Source organism: Manduca sexta, chromosome 16 (assembly GCF_014839805.1).
Source record: "Manduca sexta isolate Smith_Timp_Sample1 chromosome 16, JHU_Msex_v1.0, whole genome shotgun sequence".
Lineage (NCBI taxonomy): Eukaryota > Metazoa > Arthropoda > Insecta > Lepidoptera > Sphingidae > Manduca > Manduca sexta.
In genome coordinates, this window is record NC_051130.1 from 10,381,663 (window position 1) to 10,391,403 (window position 9,741).

Genomic DNA, 9,741 nt, shown 5'->3' on the forward strand with positions numbered 1-9,741 from the left:
TATCCAACGTAAAAAGAATTTTTCGGTTTGGACCGGTAGTTCCTGAGATTAGCGCGTTCAAACAAACAAACAAACAAACAAACAAACAAACAAACTCTTCAGCTTTATATAATAGTATAGATATAGATTAGAAGTTAGCTCCAAAGTCTTCGTTATAGCAATTCACAGCGCCATCTATACGACACTTATGCCAACGCCACCTACTTATTTAAAAATCAGATAAAAAACTATAATATTCCGTACGGGAGTAAATTTTCTATGTTATAAGTATAAAAGAAGCTTATATTGCTAATATACGAGGCACAGTTATTATTTTAAAACCATTTATTATTATTTTAAAATCATTTCGGAACGCATACTGTTACGTCATCTTTTGACAATGACATTGACATACCTCGTTGTGGATTTAAAATCAAATTTTCCGGAAATTGTTGATTATTATTAAATGAAATTATGTTTGTTTAATTATTTTTCGTTAAGAACAAAAAGATATATATTTACAAAATGTGGCAATTAATACATAATCCGTCATGCCACTTAATGCGGCAAAGGTAATTACTTGAACTTACAATAAATATTTTCGTTCTTTTTCGAGGATTTTATTCATAAAACACCAATTATTTTAACTTTTCAGATTACTCACATCCAAAACTAATGTACACTTAACGAATTTGATCAAAAATAAGCCTTCGGACGTGGTAAAACGATTCATATCTGAAGTCAAGTCACCATCGGAAAAAAGTGCAAAGTCTGGATTGTTACTTCTATGTTCTCCGTGGAAATTGTGTGCTGGTGTTAGTTTAGGTCTTGGGGCTCGGTATTTCCTAGATAATGGCTCGGCTTACTGTAAAGCGGCACATCATTCGAGAGTTGTACAGAGACGTCCGAATTTACAAGAGGATAGTGCAAAGTTCGATTGGGAAAAGTTACTGCATTACTTGAAACCTCATAAGTGGTTGTTAATCGCTGCTGTTGCTGTAAGTTTTATAGCCAAGTATTAGTGTCATGGAAATTTAATTTCAAATAATAAAATATTTGAAATATCTATATGGATAATTCAATTTAATCAATTTCTAAATATCTATAAAATATATTGCAGTTTAGGTGTCTGTTTATGATTTAAAAACATTTAGTAAGCTTCATTTGCTGCAAGAAACATGAATATTGTCCATAACTATAAAAAAATACATACATTAAATAGAGAAAAATGAGAATGTTTCACTTAAAAATTAATTTTATATACAATCTTAAGGCAGCCTGTTCAACTCCCAACTAGGCTAACTTGCCACTAAAGTATGATTTTGTTAAAATTCTTAGTCTTAACTTTGTATTTTTTTATTTCAGTCAGCATTAGCAGTGGCATTTCTGAATGTATACATACCAGCGATGTTGGGTGTGGTTGTCAATGTATTGGCCGGCATGCGGAACAGCACTGGAGTAGACTTCATCGAGGAAATAAAGATGCCAGCAATGAAACTGATATCATTGTATATTGGACAGGTAATAAAATACACAAGGAAAACATTATACTGTTATTCGGCTGCACAGTGGTGGCCTTTACAGACGTGGGGCCGCAGGCAAAAACAAAAAAAAATAGGCAAGGCCCCGGCTACATCATAAAAATGTTCGCCAGTTTTAACAGTTTCGTCAGTAAGATCATTAAAGAATGTCCTCCAAGGCATTACGCAATGACTCTATAAGCACAAGGGCTGGCCTGTTTCCCAGTTCCAAACCCCTCAAGGCTGCCACTGCTACTAAGCATAGTGTATACAACTATTAATCATCACAAAGTTGTTAGTGTTGGTATATATTTGAAATTTTTGCAGGTATAAATTTAAACTAAATTTTTTGTGTATAATCTTTTGACCATCAAAGTTTTTGTTATCTTATAATGTCTGTTATAACTTTAATAAGCCAAAAACGCATGTTATTAGGGTATGAAAATTTTAATTCAAGTCTTTGAGGCTCTGATACAATCATTCCTATAATTTACTGAACATCTATAATCTCTTTTAGGCACTATTTACATTTTTCTACATCCATCTTTTGTCACAAGTGGGCGAGCAAGTAGCGGCTCAGATGAAACAAGATCTATTTATATCAATCCTGAAACAGGACATGGCATTCTTTGATCAGGAGCGAACAGGAGAACTTGTTAACAGGTGAAAATTTTTCGTGATTTTTCGTGTACGCATCTTAATTTATTCCCAAAAGGGTAGATAGAAATGCTTCCGGGATACCCATTTTTCTCCATGTGTATTCCATCCCATGATATGAGAATAGGGGGTAAGGCTATCTCATAAATCTGAAACCTGAGTGTGGTAGTCATACGCACGCAACTAAACTACGCCACCAAGACATCGTGTTTTAGTGCAACTTGGTTTTAACATCGGTTAAATTTAATTAAATATTTTTATTCTACCGTAATAAGGTTTATTTTACCCTAACAACATTATCCATACATAGTTAAATAAGTGATGTAGCTCATAGTGTAATAATTTTTTTCAGGCTAACAGTAGATGTTCAAGATTTCAAAAGCTCTTTCAAACAAACCATTGCAGGTGGTTTAAGAGCAATGACACAGGTTAGTTTTAATTTTTGTAGTAATACTATTTAGTGTAGTTTTGACATAATGTACAGGGTGAGCGGAAACATAATTTTTATTACTTTGATTTTTGTTGATGGTTATTACTATTTGGTATGATTAAGGCCTGCATATTGAAATTTGACTTCTCATTTTAATTATAAGCTGTATATTGGATAAATCTTCGTTATGCATCCTAAAAGCTAACAGTAGGATATTTCATATCCGCCCGGATAGCGACCACTGTACACAAAGTATTAAAACCCGCCATTGTGGCCCACGTAAGTGATCCGCTTTCCGGGACCAGCCTGTGTTTATCAGGTCCCAATAGGTCGGCATAATTGTGTCGACTGCCGAGGGGTAATCATCTCTCGTCAGTCAAAATTCTATTGAACCCCAATCCATTTATTATCACATTTTTTCAGGTAGTAGGTTCAGCCGTTAGTCTCCTGGTGATCTCGCCTCATCTGACCGGTCTCACAATGATTTGCATTCCGTCCGTAGTGATAGGTGGCACATTCATTGGATCTTTGCTAAGAAAATTATCACGAGAAGCCCAGGCACAGGTAATTTATTTATTTTACCGTGACTCATAGTATATCTATCGACCTAATCAGCCCATAGCCCCTCACTGTTGGGTACAGGTTCTTCTCTATCTTTATATCATCATAATCATCATTGTTACATCTAAGAACATAATTTAAACAGTGACAACTATTGGAAGTTGTTATGAGATTGTCCTTTAATGGCTATAAAGACCAACACTTGACGAGCAAACCCATACACATGAAGTAGAGACATTATTATCAGAGTTAGTCCAGGATGATAACGCGTTCGTGTGTGTGTAATCTTTATATAGTGATGTAGAATACATTAATTTTATAAGCGCCATCTGTAAACAGATGTTTTGTGTTATGTTCAATAGATGGCTCTAATTTCGAATAAATTAAATTCGGCAGTCAATTCTGTCTAGAAGTTATACTGGGGGTGTGATATTAAAAAAATAATAATATGACAGATAGAAAAATCGACCCTAGTAGCGGAAGAAGCGATATCGAACATGCGTACGGTGCGCGCGTTCGCGGGCGAGCAGTCGGAGGCGGAGCTGTTCGCGGGCGAGTGCCGCGCCGCCGCCGCGCTCAGCATGGAGCTGGGACTCGGCATCGGGCTGTTCCAGGCCGGCACCAACCTCTTCCTCAACGGGTATATATTATTATTGGTATTGCTGCAATATCCTGGCAAACCCAGGCTCATCAACTGCTAGTAGGGAGCAACGGCCCTGGATAGGAAATGGAAAGGGAAAGGAATGGAAGATTCCTACCATGGTCCTAGGCAGGTTCTGGGTTGCCACTTGTCATCTGGTGTCGGATGGGTCAGATGACGGTCAGTGACGTCATTAGACGGCTAGTTAGCGCGTATAGGACCTTTCTGACTCTGCTCCAATGTCGTTGAATACTATACCGTGTTGCTTGTAAGTATATAATGCCTATTGTTCCGCAGCATGGTGCTAGGCACGATGTTCCTCGGCGGTCATTTGATGTCGACGGGTCAAATGACGGCCGGTGACGTCATGGCGTTCTTAGTCAACGCGCAGACGGTGCAGCGCTCTGTCGCCCAACTGTCTCTCTTATTCGGTGCTGTTGTTAAGGGAATTAGTGCTGGTGGAAGGGTGTTTGAGGTGAGTGGACACAAAATACAATATAGTTTTTTTTTTTTTCAAATATTTTATTAATATTCATTTTCTAGGCACTGATTGACATTAGTCTACACTTGTTAACCTCAAACATAATGGCTTGAGGTTATAGTCTAATCCTAATTATATTTATAATGATTTCTTATGTTTACGCGAATGTTAGACATTGAAATTAAACTAATTTTCGGATTCTATCGCGGTAATTAGTGTTTTATTTTCTCCCGACGTTTCGAAGACTTTGCAGCCTTCATGGAGAAAATAAAACACTAGTTACCGCGATAGAATCCGAAAATTAGTTTAATTTCAATGTCTAATTATATTTAGTCGGTCTACAGTGTCCTAAATTAGGGAATAACACACTGGTGCTTGACTGTAAAAATAGACAAAGAATTGTTATCCAGAAAACTTCCTCAAACATAGTAAAGCATGAATCACTTCTATTTTTTAGTATATCAATAAGGAACCAAAAATGGACACTTCTGGGAAGAAGATATTAAAATACCACGAGTTCCATGGAGACATTGAGTTCAAAGATGTCACGTTTGCATATCCCACGCGGCCGGAAGCTGTGAGTATGAATTTCAAGTAAGCTTTGTTCTTGTATCCGCGTGGCTAAAAGTGTTTTTGGGGTAGTAAAACAAATTTTAAAATGTTTACCTGTGGATGAGTCGCGTTAAAACCTTTTCAGCAATTTTGAAGTGTTATAAAATTCATTTCCATTTTTCAGAGTGTACTGAAAAACTTCAACTTGTTGATACCGGCTGGAAAGACTGTGGCTATTGTTGGTACATCTGGCAATGGAAAATCAACTATAGCAGCTTTGTTGGAGAGGTTAGTTTGCATCTATTTTTTTTTTTTTATTTAAATAAACAGCATGCTAACACTCTGCTCACTTAATAATATTCAATATAACTTTATTTTATGTGCTGTTTACAGGAGGAAGACCGCCTAGAACTTTTCAAAGTATACTTTAGGGCTCCTGACCATAGACAAGATGTCTTATAAATATTATTGGTGGCTGAGATTTACAAAGATTCTTGCCCTATCTTGTAATGGAAACGTATTTCTTTTAAGGTTCTACGATGTCAACTCCGGCCAAGTGACGATAGATGGCGTTGATATTAGAGAGTTTGACGACAAGTGGCTCCGCGGGCGAGCGTTAGGCCTCATTAGTCAAGAGCCTGTTCTATTCGCTACCACAGTGAAAGAGAATATTAGATACGGCAAGCAAGATGCTACCGATGCTGAGGTTAGTTTATTGTTATGGATGATAGATGGCGCTGATTTATTTGCAAGTATAAAGTTGCACTACTGGTTGTATGTTTAATAAGTTTTTGGTCAATAATGATTGATGGCATTATTATATCCTAGCATTTGCCGTGAAAAAAGAAATGATTATTCAGCTATATTAAGATTACGTGTTATTTTTATTAATAGCAAATCTTGTAAAGATGTTAGTTATCTGGACTAAAGCACCTAACACAAAACTAATTCGAGAATCATTACATTTTCGCTTGATTTTATATCATGTCTACATCTAATCATAAACCATCAAACTTTTCCAGGTGATGCAAGCGGCCATTACAGCGAATGCGCACGAGTTCATACAATCCTTCCCTGAAGGGTACAACACTATGGTGGGAGAGAGAGGCATGGCGCTGAGCGGCGGACAGAAACAAAGGATAGCAATAGCTAGAGCTATATTGAAGAATCCTCCTATAATAATACTGGATGAAGCGACTAGGTGAGTAGATTGTTGGAAAGTAGTTCGTTGATTTTCCGGTAGATGGCGCTATTTTAAAGTCTACTTAACGTAAGCTCAAAGTATGAAGAATGTAGAAGCATAAGCAATGGGCTCACATCCCGGCTACTTTACAGCAATTCCGGCATCGGTTTGTAAGCAACGAGCATATTTTAGGCCTGGGTTCAAACTCTGGTTGTGAACTCATGTAACATGTTTTGCTCAGGATTATATCTATAATGTCTTGAAGTATGGTATGCCTGAGGTAAATGAAGCTAAACCAATTTTACAATTATTTTGTGTTGTGTCGACCCCACGATTCCACACTGGATCAGTATAAGGTCAAGTAAACATGAATACCAGTAAACCTTTCCTCAACAGTGCCTTAGACTCAGCCAGTGAGAAAGTGGTGCAGAAAGCGTTGGAGACGGCAGCCAAGGGACGCACAGTGCTGGTGATCGCCCACAGGCTGTCCACCATCATGAACGCTGATCTCATCGTCGTGCTCAACAAGGGGAAGATTGTTGAGGTAAGTTATTTTTTTCCAAATCATTTGACATGAGGGAACTTTTATTATAGATAGCAGATTTGGGTACAGGGTCACATAGGGTTGATCAAGTAGGTCAGAGATGTGGGAGGTCCGCTTTTGATACGTCTGTCCCTCATCCCCGATGTTGAGGTATGTTATATAAATAATATTTATTAAGCACTCACACACACACGCACACACACACTTGTGTAGGGGCTTTGACTGTGACAGCACTAACGCTGTCAACGTCAGCAATTCTCAAATACACAATATATTCCTGTTGGGACCACAAGCCCAGTAGTCTGCACTCCATATCCATACGTGACGGTTGCTTCTCTCTTTCTCTCTATCAATTTCTTTTTATAACGTTTTTTTGAAGTCCCTGTAAAAGCCCCCCATTTTCGGGGTGTGTTTTCCGTCCCATAATGTGATAGGGGGAACCTCTCGCCATATCGGACACATATTCCAGACTCCAGGCTGATACTGAGTAGAAAATCCCAATATCACTTTGCTAAATGTGTGTGTGCGTGTCGGTGTACGTATACGCGCGCGCGTGTTCGCCTGTGTGTGGTTGTATGTGCGCACGCGCGCGTTTTTGTGCATTGCTCTCCTTCGGTATTATTGGGTAAAAATGTAGTTGTATCTATAATTTGGTAATATTTTCAGATGGGAACCCACGACCAACTGAAGAAACAAAAAGGCTTCTACTGGAACCTTATCAAGCAACAGGATCAAGATGCGGAATCCAGATGATTGTAGACGCGAATCAACGTAGTACAATTTGTAGAAAAATTAGATGTAAGGGTAATTGAAAAACGACACTATTATGTTTTAATTAAAGCCTATTTTACCATGACGCGTCACGTCAGTTTTTATTGACGTAATAATACGTCTAAAGATTATGAAACTTAGTAAATTGCGTTATGTTTGAAAACTTACTGTGATCAATGATGGCAGATAGTACTCGTGGCATTTTAAATGTAGAGTCCAGGGTTCGATTAAGGTTGGGTAGTTCCTGGGATTAAAAAAATTAATTGGTGTGGTAATGCTGTGTTGGTTTAATTGTTTGCCTACCTAGTAATGCAATAGGCGTGATAGTAATATTATTTTATATAGTGCAAATTTATATTATCTGCCAACTTATGCATAAACCTGCAGTTAGACTGTCAGTTTTGCTTGACATTCATATTAGTACAATATCGAGGCTTTAAAACATTTTGACATAGAAATAACTGCATCAAATACATTTTTTTAAGTAATTTGTTTTAAAATTCCACCTGTCACTGCCTATTTAATTCCATATTTGTGTTATTAATGAGTTCAAGTTTGATAAATAGTATATTTGGGTTTCTTTGTTTTTTGTAAATGTTTACTGTATTGTCTAACCAAAACGTTCTTATATTATATTTATATATAGAACGGATGTAGACGTCCCTTTATATTTACTTTAAATTTGCATTTTTAAACCAATCTCTAATGGCAAAGAAAATTATTATTTCTGTTACATATCGACGGGCGAAAGGCTAATTGACTCAATCGACATTTTTTTGCAACACTAGTTTCATATATATTCAAAATCGGCAACATTTTTTTTTTACATATAATATATTTAATTTTTGAAAAAAAAAGGTCGCTTAAGTCATCTTAGCCTTTCAGACGTCGATATAAAAGAACATTTGGGTTATTCAAACCAAATATGGCACCAAACTGACCGTTGGGTTTGAAGTTGGATTGTTGTCTGTGGAAGCACCATAGTTTGTTAGTTTTTAAGAGTAACTATTTATTTATTTCAATTTATACTTAATTTTTCACGGTTTTATCTTCGTTAATATTTGTGGCCGTTTTATGATTTTTAAAAATGTTGTCTATGGCAGTTTTGTCGATTGAGGTTAATTCAAAAAGCGATGTTGATTCTGAAGGGTTTTATTTGACCTAATACGTACTGGCGTAAAAACACATGTAGTTTTTGTACCGAGAAGCAACAGTAGTGGTCTATTGAAAAAACATTTATGTAAATTTAAATTAAATTGCTTTCTATTAATTACTTATTTAATACTGGGTTTTGTGGCTTTGTCTGTATACATACTTTCTTTAATTAACTTTGCCCACATGAAAGACATTATAATTATTTATTGACCTTTTAATGACATAAGCTGTCTAACGTTATGAGAAATAGCCTAAAAGGTGGAAAAAATGAACAAAGATTGGAATCAATAATATTTGTTAAATAATTTTACTTTTTATAGAAGTATGTTACCTACGTCTTTCACGGCGAACCTCGAATGAAATTGTTAATTATAAAAATAAAATGGCCACTTTTTAAAACAATGTTCGTAATTATTATGAAATCATATTTGTTGAGCTTGGTGATAATAAAATATTGTTAAAAATGTTGTTTTATTTCTGTTCGTTCATGTTGATGTTTCTCATCTACAAATAAACTGCGGCGTAAATTAGGCTTGAGGTTCGACCAGACTCAGACAGACTCAGGACCTCAGCGTGGTAGTTATAATTGTACCGTGCCTACATTACAATTACACCACAGAAATAATCAATGTTATTCAATTAGTCTGTATTTGGCACCCGAAAATTTACTGAGACGGGTAGGTTTTTTTGTTATTTTTTATTGCTTTGAATGACGAGACGAGTTTGCCGTTCGCCTGATGGCAAGCGATACGACTGCGTATAAACAGTAGAAATACCATCCAACACCTTGAATGACAAAGTATTGTTCGGTATTCCACTGCGCTCGCCATCCTGAGACATGAGATGGTAAGTCTTATTACGTCCTAGTTACACTGACTACAATGTCCTTCAAACCGGAACACAACAGTGACTACACACTGCGGCTTGTTGGCTCAAATAGATATTGCGGTGATACCTACCCTACCAGCTCTATTAAGTGCTTTATTTGACACACACACAAACACACACAACATCACGCATTTTATCCCCGAAGGGGTATGCTTTATTTGACCCGTATGTTTATTTGAAGACAAAGCTACACTCTTTGAATTACTTCTTATACATTGACAGTTAAACTCAAAAACGAATGAACAAAATTAAATCCAAGGAAATTTATTATTTATTGCGTTACATGATCACCAAAATCGTATTTACATAATTTCAAACACTGATTCGAATTATTTACACGTGACAATGTCTATCTACCAATTATTATCGTATAATAATTA

At 36.5% G+C, this 9,741-nt stretch overlaps 1 protein-coding gene across 1 annotated transcript; it reads left to right on the forward strand.

The window, feature by feature from the left end:
* The first annotated feature begins 362 nt into the window (after positions 1 to 362).
* On the forward strand, positions 363 to 8,929 carry LOC115449107 (mitochondrial potassium channel ATP-binding subunit). Its single transcript, XM_030176819.2, has 14 exons — positions 363 to 551; positions 635 to 977; positions 1,345 to 1,500; positions 2,017 to 2,162; positions 2,509 to 2,584; positions 3,010 to 3,150; positions 3,603 to 3,787; positions 4,085 to 4,262; positions 4,726 to 4,845; positions 5,005 to 5,108; positions 5,352 to 5,526; positions 5,843 to 6,021; positions 6,400 to 6,547; positions 7,214 to 8,929. The coding sequence occupies exons 1-14, from the start codon at positions 505 to 507 to the stop codon at positions 7,298 to 7,300; spliced, it is 2,085 nt and encodes a 694-aa protein (XP_030032679.1). The 5' UTR covers positions 363 to 504; the 3' UTR covers positions 7,301 to 8,929.
* The last annotated feature ends 812 nt before the right edge of the window (positions 8,930 to 9,741 follow it).

Bases quoted from the DNA above. Each gene is read 5' to 3' on its own strand.
- LOC115449107 (XM_030176819.2), top strand. From the start codon at position 505: ATGTGGCAATTAATACATAATCCGTCATGCCACTTAATGCGGCAAAG. The intron at 1,501-2,016 runs GTAATAAAATAC...AATCTCTTTTAG, and splicing joins TATCATTGTATATTGGACAG to GCACTATTTACATTTTTCTA. The intron at 5,109-5,351 runs GTTAGTTTGCAT...ATTTCTTTTAAG, and splicing joins ATAGCAGCTTTGTTGGAGAG to GTTCTACGATGTCAACTCCG.